This window comes from Scyliorhinus torazame, chromosome 1 (genome assembly GCF_047496885.1).
Source record: "Scyliorhinus torazame isolate Kashiwa2021f chromosome 1, sScyTor2.1, whole genome shotgun sequence".
Taxonomy (NCBI): domain Eukaryota; kingdom Metazoa; phylum Chordata; class Chondrichthyes; order Carcharhiniformes; family Scyliorhinidae; genus Scyliorhinus; species Scyliorhinus torazame.
This window is the reverse complement of record NC_092707.1, coordinates 102,491,995-102,509,565: the sequence shown is the minus strand read 5'-3', so window position 1 is coordinate 102,509,565 and position 17,571 is coordinate 102,491,995. Positions and strand designations below refer to the sequence as shown.

General features: G+C 44.4%; 1 protein-coding gene across 1 annotated transcript in view; it reads right to left on the bottom strand.

Moving 5' to 3' along the window:
* The window catches only part of LOC140410625 (solute carrier family 2, facilitated glucose transporter member 11-like), a 56,364-nt gene extending 50,519 nt beyond the window's left edge, over positions 1 to 5,845 (bottom strand). The window contains 3 exon segments of the mRNA XM_072498954.1: positions 1,374 to 1,534; positions 3,267 to 3,365; positions 5,804 to 5,845. Of these exon segments, the coding sequence (XP_072355055.1) occupies positions 1,374 to 1,534; positions 3,267 to 3,365; positions 5,804 to 5,830 (287 nt within the window). The 5' untranslated portion in view covers positions 5,831 to 5,845.
* Positions 5,846 to 17,571: the final 11,726 nt, after the last annotated feature.

Below are 17,571 nucleotides of genomic sequence, written 5' to 3'. Positions count from 1 at the left end.
ATGTCCAAATTACCTAACAGCACGTCTTTCAGGACTTGTGGGAGGAAACCGGAGCACCCGGAGGAAACCCACGCAGACACAGGGAGAACATGCAGACTCCGCACAGACAGTGCCCCAAGCTGGGAATCGAACCTGGGACCTTGGTGCAATGAAGCAACAATGCTAACCACTGTGCTACCGTACCTCAGCCGCTTTCTAGTATGGGAAAGTTAATGGCCAGTTTTTCTATGATTCTATTTCTCATGGAGAGTAAGGGCAAATTAGCTGGTAAGTAACTGCAAGGATGTTACCATGTGACCTCGGCAATGGCACATCTCTATGGGCATATCATCCCAGCCTGTGGGCATGTTAGCATGGCCGGTGAACAGACCATCTTAGCTTACAGATTAACCACCGATAGGATTGATAAGTCACTGTGTGCCTCTTACGATAGGGAGATGCCAGGAAACTGGATGGAAGATGTAGTGGGCAATTTAAATGGTTAACAGACTGAGGGTAAAACTGCTAGCACTGCGTTAGAGGTATACCCCCATGCCTGGCTGGAGTCACATTGTCTCATTCAAACTTAAACTCATCAATGGGAATAAACAGGATACCACGTTCAGCCGGGGTGATTCACTCAAGATCCAGTGTCCTCTGGGTCACTCTGATCTGACCAGCCATTAGTCCATTACAGAGTCTGATGGCCACTTTTGTTCGTAAATTGGAGGTTAGTTGCATATTCATAGTATATCTGTAAACAGGAGCAGATGATCAAAAGCTTAGGTAGCGATGGTGAGTTCAAGTTTGGACACCCCAGGACAGAACCATTGTTTGAGGGGTTGCGGAACTCAGATAGAGAAAAAGAATCCTGTTCAAACAGGTGAGGGCAGAAGGATTTGGAAACCGATTGAAAAGGCCATGAAGAAACTGCCAGAAAGACAGACTTTCAGACAAGGTCACTATCAGAAGAAATATGTTATGTAAATGCAAGTATAATTTTTGCCTTTTGTGTAAGTACATTTGAGAGCTGTATGTTCAACTTATGTGCTGTTTAATGGGAAATTGTGTGTTAGGGTTAAGAGATACATGTAAGCTGTCCTTGTTAGGTTTGAAGTTTAAAAGTTTCAATACTATTTTTCTTTTCTTTTAATAAAGTTTTGTTTGTAAAAACAACCAAGCCCTATTTCTCATGCTCCTGGAGAGAATCAATCTTTCCGCACAGCCTTAGCCACTGTTGGGTTCTGGTCTGGCTCCATAACAGTGCCTCACCTTTAGGTTGGCTGATGGGTAATAAATATCTGTAAACCTGAGACATCAAGACAGAAATCCATGGAAAAGACAGTTACATCTTGTGCATTATTTTCACTGAACAGATTCCTGGCAGTCCTTACCTCCCATACTTTATTGAGAGATGGCCAGCGTTTAGGGCTCCAAACAGTCCTCCTATTGGATAGGTCGAGACAATCACACACCAGAGCAGTGTGACAGCAGTTTCATCCAGCGCCGTCCCAAAGCGCTCAACCCATGTTTCAGCAATGAATTTCTTAATGAACTGTGATGTTAAAAAAGAACACTGGAATTAAGTGCACAAAATAATGGAAAGGAAGACTTCTCTAGCGCCTTTCACAAACCTCAAGATAACTCAAAGCACTTTACTCCCAATGAAGTACTTTTTGAAATTGCCATCATTGTGGAGTCAGGAATTCTACCAGATGAATGTGGAGTGGCCCAGTTCCAAATATTCCACATTCTTGTCAAAAAGTGGGAAATCGTGCTAAATAGCAGTCAGTATTGGAAAATCAAAGGCAGGTGCAAAGGGCGAGATTCCTCAGGACAAGTGATTGAATAAGGAAATCCCACTGTTTCACACATATTGGAAGAGATGTTCAACCTGCCAAGTGAATGTAAAAAAACACCTACTCGAAAAAGAACATGGTAGTTTTAAAAATAAATTTTGTGGGATGTGGGTGTCGCTAGCTGGGCCAACATTTGTTGCCCGTCCCTAATTGCTCTTGAACTGAGTAGCTTGCCAAGCCATTTCAGAGGGGCAGTTATGAGTCACCCACATTACCGTGGGTCTGGAGTCAGAAGTAGGTCAGATCAGGCAAGGATGGGAGATTTCCTTCCCTAAAGGGACATTAGTGAACCAGATGGATTTGTTTTAAACATGGCAATCGATGATAGTTTCATGATTTTGTTAAATGAATTTAAATTCCACCAGCTGCCGTGGTGGGATTTGAACCCTTGTCTCCAGAGCATTAACCCGGGTCTCTCGATTACTTACCCAGTGATATTACCACGACATCACCATCTTCCTCCTGTATTCTGGCTAATATTAATCCCACAACCAACACCATTATAACTGATTATCTAATTATAATCACATTGCTTTTCATGGGACCTTGTTGTGCACCAACTGACTGCTGCGTTTTCTTTATTACAACGATAACTGTACTTGCTGAAACACCTCATTGGATGTAAAATACTTTGGGATGTCCTAATGTTGTGAAAAGTACTTTACTAAATTCTTTCTTGTGTATGAAACCTCATTGTGATGCTGATGAGGTCCACTTTGGTAAGTCAATTCATGTCTTCCAACATCACATATCATATACTCAGTTAATGAGTTGAGCAGAGCACTTGTCTGGAGCTTCTTTGTACCAGTAAACATATTGAATTTTAAATAAGACCTGTGGCTTTAAAACTGGACATACAAGTCAAAGATGATTTGGGGGCAGCCCGGTAGCATTGTGGATAGCAGAATTGCTTCACAGCTCCAGGGTCCTATGTTCGATTCCGGCTTGGGTCACTGTCTGTGCGGAGTCTGCACATCCTCCCTGTGTGTGCGTGGGTTTCCTCCGGGTGCTCCGGTTTCCTCCCACAGTCCAAAGATGTGCAGATTAGGTGGATTGGCCATGATAAATTGCCCTTAGTGCCCAACAGTGCCTTTAGTGTTGGGTGGGGTTACTGGGTTATGGGGATAGGGTGGAGGTGTTGACCTTGGGTAAGGTGCTCTTTCCAAGAGCCGGTGCAGACTCGATGGGCCGAATGGCCTCCTTCTGCATTGTAAATTCTATGATAATCAAATTCTATGATGAGGATGTAAAGTCTGTCACTGGTTGAATTTCTGGTGGGTGATACCAAGAGAGAGAGACAATGGAATCACACCTGTCTCCATTTAATCCCCGATCACCGGTAAAGCAGCCATTTCCCTCTGTCCACTTCATGGAATTAAATGGAAATGATCGACACCACCTTTTTCAACACAAATTGGAATTACTTACCATTGAAGGTGCGTTGATTGAAGACATGTTGAATCCATATTGGAAGCCGCCTCCAATGCCAGTCACCAGGATCAGTGGGAGAAGCATTCGTCCCTGCAGCTACAGCGTGAACAAAGGGAGATGGGAATCACAGTCCAAATTTCTCACACTGGTGTTAAAAAACACTCAAAGGTATTGCAGATTAAATGAATGGGCAAAACTGCGGACAAAGTGGGAAATATATCCAATTTATATCCAAGAAAGACAGGGCAGAGTATTTTCTAAATGGCAAGAACTCAGGGACTGTAGAAGAGCAGGGAGATTTCGAGGTCCAGGGCAGGATTTACTAAAAGCAAGTGGACAGGGACAAAAAGCAATTGAAGAGACTAATGGGAATGTTGGTCTTTATCTGGAAGGGGGTTCCAGTACAAAAAGAGTGGAAGTTATGTTACAGAACTGTGGTTCAACTTCAGAAGCACAGTGTTCAGTCTTGAGAACTACTGGACTTAATGAAGGATACATTAGATCGCGTTGCAAATTGACCAAAATGTTATCTGGACGGAAAGGGTTAAATTATGAAAACTCATTGCAAAGACTAGCATTCCCTTGAATTTAGAAGATTAAGAGATGATCTAACTGAGGATGTTTAAAAGGATTGGATGAAATAGGGGTGGAGAGAAACCACGTCCTCTTGTTTGAAGAGTCAGGGCAAGGGGTCGCAACCTTAAAATTAGAGTGAGGCTGGTCAGAGGTGATGCCGGGAATCATTTCTTCAGATAAAGGGTAGGGAAATCCGGAGATCCCTTCTCCAAAAAAGCTGTTGAGGCTGGGGTGGGAAGGTGAAATCCAAATTTAAAAATTGAGATGGATAGATTTTTGGTTGATAAGTGTATCAAAAGACTTGCGAACTACGGTGGGTAGGTGCGGTTCAAATACAAATGAGCCATGATCTAATGGAACACTGAAACAGGCTTGAGAGGTTGCACGGCCTCCTATATTCTCAGCAACAAAAAACAAGATAAACACTGCTCATTTAACAGTGACAAGCGCACACATTAGTATATTTTGACGTACGTGATTTATTTTTTAAAAATAAAAATTTAGAGTACCCAATTCATTTTTTCCAGTTAAGGGGCAATTTAGCGTGGCCAATCCACCTACCCTGCACATCTTTGGGTTGTGGGGGCGAAACCCACGCAAACACGGGGAGAATGTGCAAACTCCACACGGACAGTGACCCAGAGCCGGGATCGAACCTGGGACTTTGGCGCCGTGAGACTGCAGTGCTAACCACTGCACCATTGTGCTGCCCTAGTGACGTACATGATTAAAAAATAAATACTAGGTTGCATTTGGACGAAGTTTACAATCTATAATCGATTCCTGTCATAGGATATTCGCAGTGTGCACTTATTATTGTGTTACATTCCAATTTGCAATAATATTCATATTTATACAGCACAGTGCCGTGTAATTGAAATGACTCAAGCACTTCACTTGAATTCCTTTTGGGGTGAAGTGGCAATAGTTGTTTCAGCAGAACCACACTGCTTTCCAGAGGCATCGCAGTGCGAGATGAAGCAGTAATATTCTAATTGTAAACCATGGACGGTTTCTGTGCAAGTGAACACCTTTTGTAAGTAAGACAGATTTTTCACTATGCACCTTTCCTATCAATGGGATTTGGACAGGTTTCAGTCACCAGCAGAATATCTACTGTCGCAGAGGGAATATCTACTGTTGTCAGCAAGGAAATTAGCATTCCTGTCTCAAGTACATTCGGTGAAAGTGTGCCCAGATAATACCGACGAATATTTCACAACTGAGCCTTCCTCACAAGTTCCTGGTGCTTGATTTTCTCTGATAGGAGATATAGATGAGGAGTTAATCCAACTTGCAGCATTTCTCACCTTATTTTCCACCCATGTTAGTTGGAGGGAGTTGAGAGGCGCTTAATCACCACTACAACATCCGTTCAGAACTGTTATTGCCATGGGCACCAAGTGGTATAATTGTTTCTCCTCTGTCTTTTTACCTCTGGAATCTCTGGCGGAATTCAGCAAAACCAACAATGCCCTTCTCTGGAAGTTTTATGGGTTCTATACAAAATGTGTGTTGCATCATGATTATTGTCCCATCAAACACGTCCAGGACAGGCACAGCATGGGTTAGACAGAGAATAAAGCTTATTGTAAACTGTCGTATCTCCCTAGGTAGCTACAGCATGGATTTGACACAGAGTAAAGCTCCTGTCTTCCATCAAACGCTTGCAGGGCACTAACAGTACAAGTTGGATACACAGTATAGCTTACTCTGCACAGTTTGAGCAAACACTCCAAGGCCAGGTACAGCACACTTTAGATATGGAGTAAAACACTCCACACTATCCCAGCAAACGCTCCTAGGGCAGGTACAGCATGGGTTAAATACAGAGTTAAGCACCCTCCACAATGTCCCCATCAAACACTCCCAGGGTTGGGCAGCACTGTGTTAGATACAGAGTAAAGCTCCCTTAATTGTGCCAACAGTGTGCCTTAGCCTCAGAATGGCAGCCTTACTACACCAGTGCGACATCTCCATTTCATTAGCCGTTCTTCACTGTTTCTCTGAGTTACTGTTCCAACTTTGTACGATCAGATTCTGGCCTTCTGCACCACCCAAACACATCTGTGACAGCAGAGCCGGCAAGTAGATGAGAATATACAGATATAGTAATAAGCAGGAGGAATCCATCTATAGAACATACCAGTTTCTTCAGCATGGTGCCCTTATGCTGTGTCCAATCGGAACTCCCTGTCCTCTAATTCCTGCGGCGTTTGATTGTCTCTCGGTGGTAGTGAGCTATTTAAAGGTGGACACAAACATGAAGCAATCGGGCTTCACACATCCACTGTTGTTTTTTAACCTGACCCTAATTTATTAACTACCTTTTGCCAACAGTAAAATACCCAAAACTCGTGTTTTCACAGACCATTAATTATCTTAGCTGGGATTACTTTTTCATCGGAATCTCTGCGTCATGAAAGCGAGGTAAAATTAAACTTTAAAGGTAATAAGAGTTGGCAGCCAGGAATTGTTCATGGAATTAGTGTCACTCGAGAAATCAGCCATTATTCAGTCTGTACAGAGTCTGGGAGCAGTGGAAATGTTAGAATATGTCATCCTTTTTCTCTCCAATCTTGAATGAATGGAAAATCAACTTTCTGTTTAAAAAAAAAGATAAGGTCCAATTGATGCGTTTGCATTTATGATGAAGTATTTGCAATCCTGGAAAAAGTGCTGTCCAACAGCTCCTTCTCTGTGCTTATGCTCCACACACATTGGCAAAACACACCCTGGCATCTTTCAACTTCTTTGGAAGCCCAAAGTGCTTCACAGTCAATGAATTACTTTTGAACTCACAGTCATCCCTGTTAAGTCAAATATCACAGCAGTCAATTTGTGCAAAGCAAGGCCCAACAAACAAGAACACGAAAGTGACAAAGTTAAGGCGGTATACTATTACAGTGATTATGTTGTTGGACAAGTTTACACTTTATTCTCCAAGGAGGGAAAGACAACCTTCCCCCACAGCCCGCCACTCTATAACTGCATCTAAACAAACAACTGGCCCCTGGGGTTTGCCTCCATTGGAAATCTGTTCTAGAGGTTGCTTCTATCCAGGTGTTGGATAATGTTTGTTGAGGACATATTTATTGGCATCTGAACAAATTCCCCGTTCATATGCCCGGCCTCTGCCCCAATCCACCCACCTCACTCCCCACCTTTCTCACATACCATTTCGCCACCATTTAAAATCATGCCTTTCTAAAAAGTCCTCCTCTCACATCTTTCAAGGCGACAGGGCCCCAGTTTCTATCCTCTGTGGGTTAATCTTGACAGCTCTTCACCTGCAATGCTGTCTGACCTGACAGTCCCCCATATATCACTGGACAGAGTGTTCCAGGTGAGGTCAGACTAGAGCCCGAAACAGCTTTGGCTGACTTTGCAGATTTATACTCTGGCTACATTAGTAAGTAAAGTAAAGCCATCATAGTCATAGATGACCATAGGCTGCTTTCCCCTTTAAGGGGGGGAGGTGCTGACTGGTGGTGATTTGACCTGGGGATCACCACACCTCAGGTGAGGGGCAAGGTTGAAAAGGCAGGCTTTCATGAATAACCTTAGCCAGTACAGGAATTGAGCCCACACTGTTGGCCTTTCTCTGCATCACGAACGAGTTATCCAGCCAACTGAGCTAAACTGGCCCCACCCTCTGGCTATATTAGATAAGCAATCTTGGTGCTTTGTTGATTGTTCCTGTTCAACATTTGATACGTTGAATATCTATTCTTCCAATAGATCTCCTCTAACCTCATCTTTAGTCAGCTGTGCACCATACGTGGCATACGCAAGTCCCCCGTTTTCCCTACTAATGCCGCATTTCACACTGATCTACAATAGACTGCATATGTCATAGCTTCACACAATGCTCAATGTGTACTGTACTGGTTTTCAGGTACATTTAAAAAGTATATTTTTTAATGTTGTGTTCTGCTGCTTGTTCTCTATCGCATCCTCACTCTTTACCCTGCCTCTTCCTTTTTTTACTCCCTAATTCTCTCTCACTTTATCACTCCTTCTCTTTCTTTCACACATTTTCTGCTGTATTCTTTTTCTCATGCCCTCACTCCCTAGTCCTCTCTCATGAAGTCTCTCAGCATTCTGTCTCTCACACACTTTCTATTTTTTTTTGTTCTCTCTCTGCATGGATCCGGATGAAATCTCAGGTGCGACCCCGCTGCATTGGCTCTTCATTGTCACCCGGCCAGGGACAGCTCGGGATGTCCCAGCTTTGCACTGGGTAGAAGGCAAATTCTGCAAGGGCAGTCACCCAGTTCAGAGCTTCATAGGGCTAAGAATTGGAGGGGATGTATTGTGAGGGCCAGGGAAGTTGGGTGGGAGAGGGGGGCTGGAGGTAAGAGGGGCGGGAATTCCCAATCTATGCCTTCAGTGGGCAAGACTCTGCATTGGGAACACACAAGTGTCAAATAGCAAATAGCTTGGTGGAATCTTTTGCCAATGTGTGTGGACCTGAAATGGATTTGGATCACAAGTGTAAGAGTATGTCCTTTGTAAGGGTCCTTCCTGTTAGTTCTTGTTTATTCCCTTATTTCCCCTTTCTTTTATTTTTGCTCTTTCATTTATGATTCATGGATGATTTATGGTCACGTGTCTTTAAGGCAGCCTGTATCTTTAATTCAAACAGAAGGATCCAGAAGGTTGTGCTGATTGAGAGTGATGATTGCAGACTGGCTGTTTTCAGAGATGACCTGGTTTGATTGATTTGGCTGATGGCCAAAAAGCTGTGCTCTGCCCAGTAACATGAGATGATTGGATTATCCCACTGGAATGTTTTCAGAGTCACGAGGTTTTATTTTGGTTTCACCTTTTATTCTACAGCCTGGATTAAGGGATGTAACGACTCTTTCCAAAAAATGATGGAACTAATCTTCTTCAGAAGGCTACTGTGAGGGTTAACTCCCTCCAGTAAATCTGGGTGTCATCCTCTTGAGACTGCAAAGGGCTGAAGTCAAACCACGAGCTGAAAGCAAGGTTTGATGTGAAATAAGGTGCCTCTGTAGGAAGATATAGGCCTGAATGTGAAGGCCCAGTTTGATAAGAAATAAAGCGGCTCTCCAGAAAGACTGATGCCTGTAAGTGAATGAATGACTCTGCAAGGAAGACCATTACCAGCTGTAAACCAGAGGCTTTGATCAACTGGCCTGCTGTGAGGAAAGCGTGCTAAAGAACCACCACTTGAAGCAGATTCTTATCTTATGACCTTTACCCTTATTATTCTCACCCCTTAATCCCCCCCCCCTCTGTGTTTGTCTGTCTTCTGTGTGGGTGGGTAAAGGGTGGGACAGTTAAAGGAGGTGGGAGGTATCAGTTTATTGTTAACCAGTTGTACTTACTGCATATTTCATGATAATTCTTGGTATAAATAAACAATAATTGTGTCATAGACAAAATCAACTGAGGGAAATTAGCCCCATATAGTTGTTTCGAAAAGGGAATGGTTACAACACCCAGATAGGTACACCCCAGTGGGGACCACCAGCATTGCCTTAGACTTTGTAAAGTAAATCTTATAATCAGGGAAGATGCTAAATCTATCTACCACTGTCGCATGGACTCACTTCTCACTTGTGATATAGCTGTACGCTAACACTTGCTCTCCTTGTTCAAACAAGCGTTTCCTTGAATTACTTTCTCCTCTCATGGGGCGGGATTCTCCGATATCGTCGCGATGTCCGCCGACTGGCGCAAAAAATGGCGCGAATCAGTCCGGCATCGCGCCGCCCCAAAGGTGCGGAAGTCTCCGCATCTTGAGCGGCCGAGCCCTCACCTTGAGGGGCTAGGCCCGAGCCGGACTGATTTCCGCCCTGCCAGATGGCGCGAAACTGACTTTGCCGGGCGGCGCATGCGCGGGAGCGTCAGCGGCCGCTCACGGCATCCCCGTGCATGCGCGGTGGAGGGGGTCTCTTCTGCCTCCGCCATGGTGGAGACCATTGCGAAGGCGGAAGGAAAAGAGTGCCCCCACGGCACAAGCCCGCCCGCGGATCGGTGGGCCCCGATCGCGGGCCAGGCCACCATGGTGGCACCCCCAGGGGCCAGATCACCCCGCACCCCCCCCCCCAGGACCCCGGAGCCCGCCCACGCCACCGTGTCCCGCCGTCCCAAAGGTGGTTCAATCCACGCCGGCTGGCGTGGGTTGACAGCGGCGGGACTTCGGCCCATCGCGGACCGAATCTCCGGTGGCGGAGAATTCGTGACACGGCGGGGGTGGGATTCACGCCGGCCCCCGGCGATTCTCTGACCTGGTGGGGGGTCGGAGAATCACGCCCAAGATCTGTGACTATTGGTTTCGCTTTACTATGTCAGATGTCTCCTCTGTCAATAATAAATCAGTGGTAGTCTTCAGCTTTCTTTTCATCAATAGCAAAGCTGGGGAACTTTGTGTAGTGACATGTGTCGCATTCCAGCATGTTTCTAAAAACTTGTTCACATGGTGATAAAGTAAACCTTGGTCTTTTGAAGCCTCCAGTGCGCATTTCAAAGGATTGGACAAACCTTCCAGCTAAACCATTTGTGGATGGGTGGTAAGGTACTAACTTTATACGTTGAACTCCACACATCTTTAAGTAGCTTTCTAACTCTTGGACTATAAATTGTGGCCCATTGTCGCTCACGATCAACTCTGGTTTTCTAAATTTCGTAAAGATCTCATCGAGTTTCTCAATGATTGTAGTGCAGTGGCTGACTTCAACAGTACCACCTCAGGCCACTTTGAGTTTATGTCTACAATGACCATGAACATGTGCCCCTCGTATGGATTAGCAAAGTCAATGTGCAGAAGTTGCCACCACATTTTAGGCCACTCCCTAAATAGGGACAACGGAGGTATGGTCCTTACCCGCACACATGACTGGCACGGTCTTGCTTTTTCTTTTATCTGAGCACTAATTCCTGGCCACCAAAAGTAGTTTTGTGTGCCCTTCATATAACTATTCCAATACTCTGTCACAAATTTGGTAGAATAATTATTCTCATCCCCCACAACTGACATCCGCCCTATGCCGTTAATTTGTGTCACTTGGAAATGTACGGTTTTAATTCAGGATGTTTTCCTGCTATCCTCCCCTTTAATACCACTTCCAGCACCTTCCCCATCACAGGATCATTTCAGGTATGTATTTGGCCTTGAGCTGCAGTTACTGGAACATTCTCAATCTGTGCATAATGAAAAGTATTCTCATGGCTAGGTGGTATCTGCCTCGCTGGTAAAGGCAGGTATGATAATACATCGATATTTGCATGATTTTTAAACTGATAGTATTTGATCTCGTAGGAATGTACAGGTGGTGACACCATCGCTTCAACAATGTGTGGCGAAGCATCACAGACAAGTTGTAATGATAGCTTCAAGTTGAAAAGTATCAACACTCCAGGCTGCTTCAGTGTTGGTTTTGCTCTTTGATCTGATTTTCCACATTCTGGTCCACTGCCATGTCTGTTTAGTGCACAACAAGCTATGTAATAGTTTCAATAGATTTGCCAGGTTATGAATTAATTTTCCACAGTAGTTCATTAACCCCAGGAATGACCTAAATTGAGCAACTGTTGTTGGTCGTGCAGCCTCCATAATAGCTTCCATCTTTTTAGGTGCTTTAGGGGCTGGTTTAGCTCACTGGGCTAAATATCTGGCTTTGAAAGCAGACCAAGGCAGGCCAGCAGCACGGTTAAATTCCCGTACCAGCCTCCCCGAACAGGCGCCGGAATGTGGCGACTAGGGGCTTTTCACAGTAACTTCATTTGAAGTCTACTTGTGACAATAAGCGATTTTCATTTCATTTGTGTAGACCCTTACATGTCCTAGATGTTGTATGGATGTTTGAAAGAAATCACATTTATCTTTCCTGATACAAAGCCCATACATTTGAAGTCATATCAGTGTGGCTTCTAAGAGTCATAAGTGTTCTTGTTCGTTGGTGCCAGTTATCAATATATATTGAGTTAACACTGTACCCCTGTAAGCCACTAAGGATCTGGTCCATTGACCATTGAAATAAAGCTGGTGCTGACATTATTCTAAAAGGTAACCTCTTGTAGAGGAATAGACCTTTGTGAGTGATGATGGTTAGCTGGTGTTGAGATTAAGCTGTCATGTTCATTTGCAGGGGTTACAGGGAAGAGTAGCAAGATTAAAAAGCAGGACCTCTCGGGTAATAATCTCAGGATTACTCCCCGTGCCCCGTGCTAGCAAGGCTAGCAACAGGGATATAGTGCAGTTGAACGCATGGCAAAAGAACTGTTGCAGGAGGGAGGGCTTCAGTTTTTGGGATCACTGGGCTGGGCTGTCTTCCAGGGAAGGTGGGGCATGTACAAGAAGGATGGGTTACGCCTGAACTGGAGGGGCACCAATATCCTGGCTGGGAGGTTTGCTAGTATGGTTCTGGTGGGTTTAAACTAATGTCCAACAGGTTTGTTTCGATGTCACTAGCTTTCGGAGCGCTGCTCCTTCCTCAGGTGAAGGTTCACCTGAGGAAGGAGCAGCGCTCCGAAAGCTAGTGACATCGAAACAAACCTGTTGGACTTTAACCTGGTGTTGTAAGACTTCGTACTGTGCTCACCCCAGTCCAACGCCGGCATCTCCACATCTTAAACTAATGTGGCAGGGGGTTAGGAATCAGAACAGTAAGCCAGCAAGTGTAGGGACTGGAGATGAGCATGGTACCAGGGCCAGGCTGGCAAAGGGGAAGGGCAGGCTGGGCGACATCAAACTCAGTGGGCCTGGAAGTCTGGAGTGTATCTGCTTCAATGCACAGAGTATCACAGGTAAAACAGATGAATTTAAAGCCTTGATTCATGTACTGAACTTGGATGTGGTTGCTGTAACGGAGACTTGGTTAAAAAAGGGACGGGACAGGCAGCTAAATATTCCAGGATACAGCTGTTTTAGGCAAGACAGTGAGGAAGATAAAAGAGGTGGGGGAGTTGCAATATTGGTTAGAGAACATATTGCAGCTGTACAGAGGGAGGACACCATGGAAGAATCAAGTAACGAGGCACTGTGGGTAGAACTTAGAAACAGGAAAACCGGAAGGGGGCAGTCACTATGATGGGGGTGTACTACAGGCCTCCCAGCAGCCCACCAGAAGTTGAAGAACAGATATGTAAGCAGATTCTGGATAGATATAGAAATAACAGGGTAGTTGTAGTGAGAGACTTTCATTTTCCTCATATTGACTTGGAAATCCCTTAGGGCTAGGGGCCTGGATGGTGAGGAATTGGTTAAGTGTGTCCAAGAAGGTTTTTTGGAATATGTGGATAGTCCGACTAGAGAGAGGGCTATACTGGACCTAGTACTAGGGAACATGCCCGGCCAGGTCATCAAGGTTGCAGTGAGGGAACATGTGGCGAACAGTGACCACAATTCCGTAAGCTTTTGGATATTCATGGAAAAGGACGAGTGTTGTCCGAGGGTTAAGGTGCTAAATTGGAGTAAGGCTAACTACAACCAAATTAGGCAGGATCTGGAGGCTGTTGTTTGGGAGAGGCTGTTTGAGGGTAAATCCACATTTGGCATATGGGAGTCTTTTAAAGAGTGCAGGACAGGCATGTGCCAGTAAAAAGGAAGGACAGGAAAGACAGGATTCAGGAACCATGGATGACTAGTCAAAAATAAAAAAGATGCATGCGTGAGGCACAGGCAACTAAACAGATGAAGCACTTGAAGAATACAAGGAAAGTAGAAAAGAGCTCAAGCAGGGAATTAGGAGGGCAAAAAGGGGCCACGAAATGTCCTTGGCAGACAGGATTAAGGAGAATCCCAAGGCATTTTATGTGTATATTAGGAACAAGAGGTTAGTTAGTGAAAGAGTTGGTCCACCCAAGGACAAAGGAGGGAAATTATGTGTAGAACCAAAGGAAGTAGGTAAAATCCTTAATGAGTATTTTGCATTGGTATTCGCAAAGGAGAGGGACACGTTGATTGGTGGTGTTTCAGAAGGATGTGTAAACACTTTAGAATAGGTCGTTATTACGAGGGAGGAAGTGTTAGATGTGTTAAAAAGGTAGGCAAATCTCCAGGGCCAGGTGGCATCTATCCCAAATTACTGAGGGAGACAAATGATGAAACCGCTGGGCCTCTAACAGAAATCTTTGTGTTCTCGTTTGCCACAGGTGAGATCTCAGAGGATTGGATGATATCCAATGTTGTCCGTTATTTAAAAAGGGTTGCAAGGATAACCCCGGTAATTATAGGCTAGTAAGCTTGATGTCAGTGACAGTAAAATTGTTGGAAAAGATTCTCAGAGATTGGATCTATGCACATTTGGAAGTGAATTATCTTATTAGTGACAGCATGGTTTTGTACGAGGGAGGTCATGTCTCACTAATTTAATTGAGTTTTTTGAGGAGGTGACAAAAATGATTGATGAGGGAAGGGATGTGGAAGTTGTCTACATGGACTTTAGTAAAGCATTTGTTAAGGTCCCTCATGGCAGGCTGGTGCAAAAGATTAAATCACATGGGGTCAGGGCTGAACTAGTTGGATGGATTCAGAACTGGTATGGCCATAGAATTCAGATGGTTGCAGTGGAAGGGTGTTTTTCTGAATGGAGGTCTGTAACTAGTGGTGTTCCGCAGGGATCAGTACTGGGACCACTGCTCTTTGTAATATGTAAATGACTTGGAAGAAAACGTAGCGGGTCTGATTACTAAGTTTGCGGATGATACTAAGATTGCAGGAGTTGCGGATAGTGATGCAGATTGTCAGAGAATACAGCAGGATATAGATAACCTGCAGAGTTGGGCAGAGAAATGGCAGATGGAATTTAACCCGGACAAATGTAGGTGATACATTTTGGTAGATCCAATTCAGGTGGGAGCTATAAAATAAATGGCAGAACCATCAGGAGCATAGAGACACAGAGATCTGGGCGTGCAGGTCCACAGATCGTTAAAAGTGACAGCATAGGTGGAAATGGTGGTAAAGAAAGCATAGGGCATGTTTGCCTTCATAGGATGGGGTCTTGAGTATAAAAGCTTGCAAATTATGTTACAGTTAAATAGAACGTTGATAGGCCACATTTGGAATACTGTGTCCAATTCTGGTCACCACACTACCAGAAGGACGTGGAAGCTTTGGAGAGAGTACAGAAAAAGTTTCCTGGGATGTTTCCTGGTATGGAGGGTATTAGCTATGAGGATAGATTGAATAAACTGTGATTGTTCTCCCTAGAGAGACGGAGGCTGACAGGTGACCTGATAGAAGTTTATAAAATTATTAGGGATATAGTTAGGGTGAACAGTTGGAGACTTTTTCCCAGGGCGGAATTCAAAATTACAAGTGGGCACAAGTTCAAGATGAGGGGGGGGGGGGGGGGATAGGTTCAGTGGAGATGTGCAGGGGAAGTTTTTTTACACAGAGGATGGTGGTGGCCTGGAATGTACTGCCAAGTGAGGTGGTTGAGGCAGATATGTTAGCGACCTTTAAGACTATCTGGATAGGCACATGAACAAATGGGGTATAGAGGGATACAGGCAGTTGGTCTAGATAGGACACGTGATCAGCGCAGGCTTGGAGGGCAGAAGGGCCTGTTCCTGTGCTGTATTGTTCTTTGTTCTTTGTTTGTTCTAAAACTGTGGGGAAATGTTACTAACCACAGGAGTGATTACACTGACCAATAAGTATCTTTTATGTTAAAATAAACTTTAATTTAATCACAGAATTAACATTATCACATTAGAAACAATGAAATAGCTTTACAGTTAACAGTTCCAACAGTTTTTAAGTAAAAGAAGAAACCATAATTTATTTCCTCAATCTGCCACTATATTCCAATTAAGCAAACCAATATATATTAAATACCACTCATGAATAAAGTTAACAACCAAAATTTTACTTGCTTTTCTCTGTGCAGAGTCTTTGAAGAGAAAACTTTTTAGGACCAAACTGAAACACCTCTGTTCAAATGAGAGTTCTAGGACCTACTGACTCTTCAGGCAGACCTGGCTCCTCCCATTAACTACATCATCTGTACCCAAAGTTTAAGGCATTATTTTATGTCTTCTCACAAGCTGTCACTTGACTTGTTTAGCCAGCTCCAAACACAATACCCCCATGAATTATCTATGCCCCAGGCGTCCTTCAAATCTAAACAATGTTCCATTTGCAAGCTATCTGCAAACTAGTAAATGGTTCTTAAGATCTATTAGCAGAACATTTCACCTGCAAATCAATGATAACCTTACTTTTATGACAGCTTAATCACTGCTCTAGCAATCATATTGTCTGTATGCATCATAACCCAGGTTTTAATAACATTACTGCAAAATATAAAATATGGGCAGCACGATAGCATAGTGGTTCGCACAATTGATTCACATCTCCAGGGTCCCAGGTTCGTTGCCTGGCTTGGGTCACTATCTGTACGGAGTCTGCACGTTCTCCGCGTGTGTGTGTCGGTTTCCTCCGGGTGCTCCGGTTTCCTCCCACAGTCCAAAGATGCGCAGGTTTGGCGGACTGGCCATGCTAAATTGCCCTTAGTCTCCAAAATTTCCCTTAGTATTGGGTGGGGTTACTGGGTTATGGGGATAGAGTGGAGGTGTGGGCTTGGGTAGGGTGCTCTTTCCAAGAGCCGGTACAGGTTCGATGGGCCGAATGGCCTCCTGCTGCACTGTAAATTCTATGATTCTATGATGACGATTTCTGACAGTCATCACACTGTACAAATGTTGATACTAGACTAAGGTGAAAAGCTCACAAAATATCCGATGACATTGTGTTTGTCATGTGACTCGGTTCTTAAAGAGACACTGGACACAACTACAATAACCCACATATGTACCACCAACTGGTAATGGATTTCCACCATTTTATGTCTTTTGTTAACCATATAAGAATTAGCCAACCCCCGAGCATAAGCCTTGCAGGTAGCTCACATGAGAGAGGGGGGCACATCAGAAGGGGAATTGACTGAGTGAAAAAGCTCAAACTCCTTCTTAAAATATGTATTAAAGGATTTATTCTTAAGCAAAGATGGGTTGAAACACCATGACCTGGATCAGGAAGGTAAATCCTCGAGTAAAAACTCAAGGAAGGCAGGAGCATGGTCAAAGGTTACGATGCTACCTACAGAACAGGAGGATACCAAATGCAGAATTTCCCACAAGCACAAAGAAATAATCCGTTCTAGATTGGCATTGATGAGGGGCTGAGAAAAATGTAAACTCTTTATCTCTAGGATGTAAAGTCTTCCACACATCGAGGGATCCCACTTCGTCACATACTGACGCCAATGCCCTTGCCTGTAGGTTGGGAGGATTTCTGGTTACTGCGAGTTTAACAACTCTGCCAAGGCAAGGCTTCATACAAACTCTAGTTTATTTGGACAACAAAAATAACCACAGCCAAGGCGTACAATGCATGCGCCCCGCAGGCTTAATAAGGAAACTCTTATTCCATGAACCCCATGGGAAGATAGATTTCATAGAATTTACAGTGCAGAAGGAGGCCATTCAGCCCATCGAGTCTGCACCGGCTCTTGGAAAGAGCACCCTACCCAAGGTCAACACCGCCACCCTATCCCCATAACACAGTAACCCCACCCAACACTAAGGGCAATTTTGGACACAATTTATCATGGCCAATCCATCTAATCTGCACATCTTTGGACTGTGGGAGGAAACCGGAGCACCCGGAGGAAACCCACGCACACACGGGGAGGATGTACAGACTCCGCACAGACAGTGACCCAAGCCGGAATCGAACCTGGGA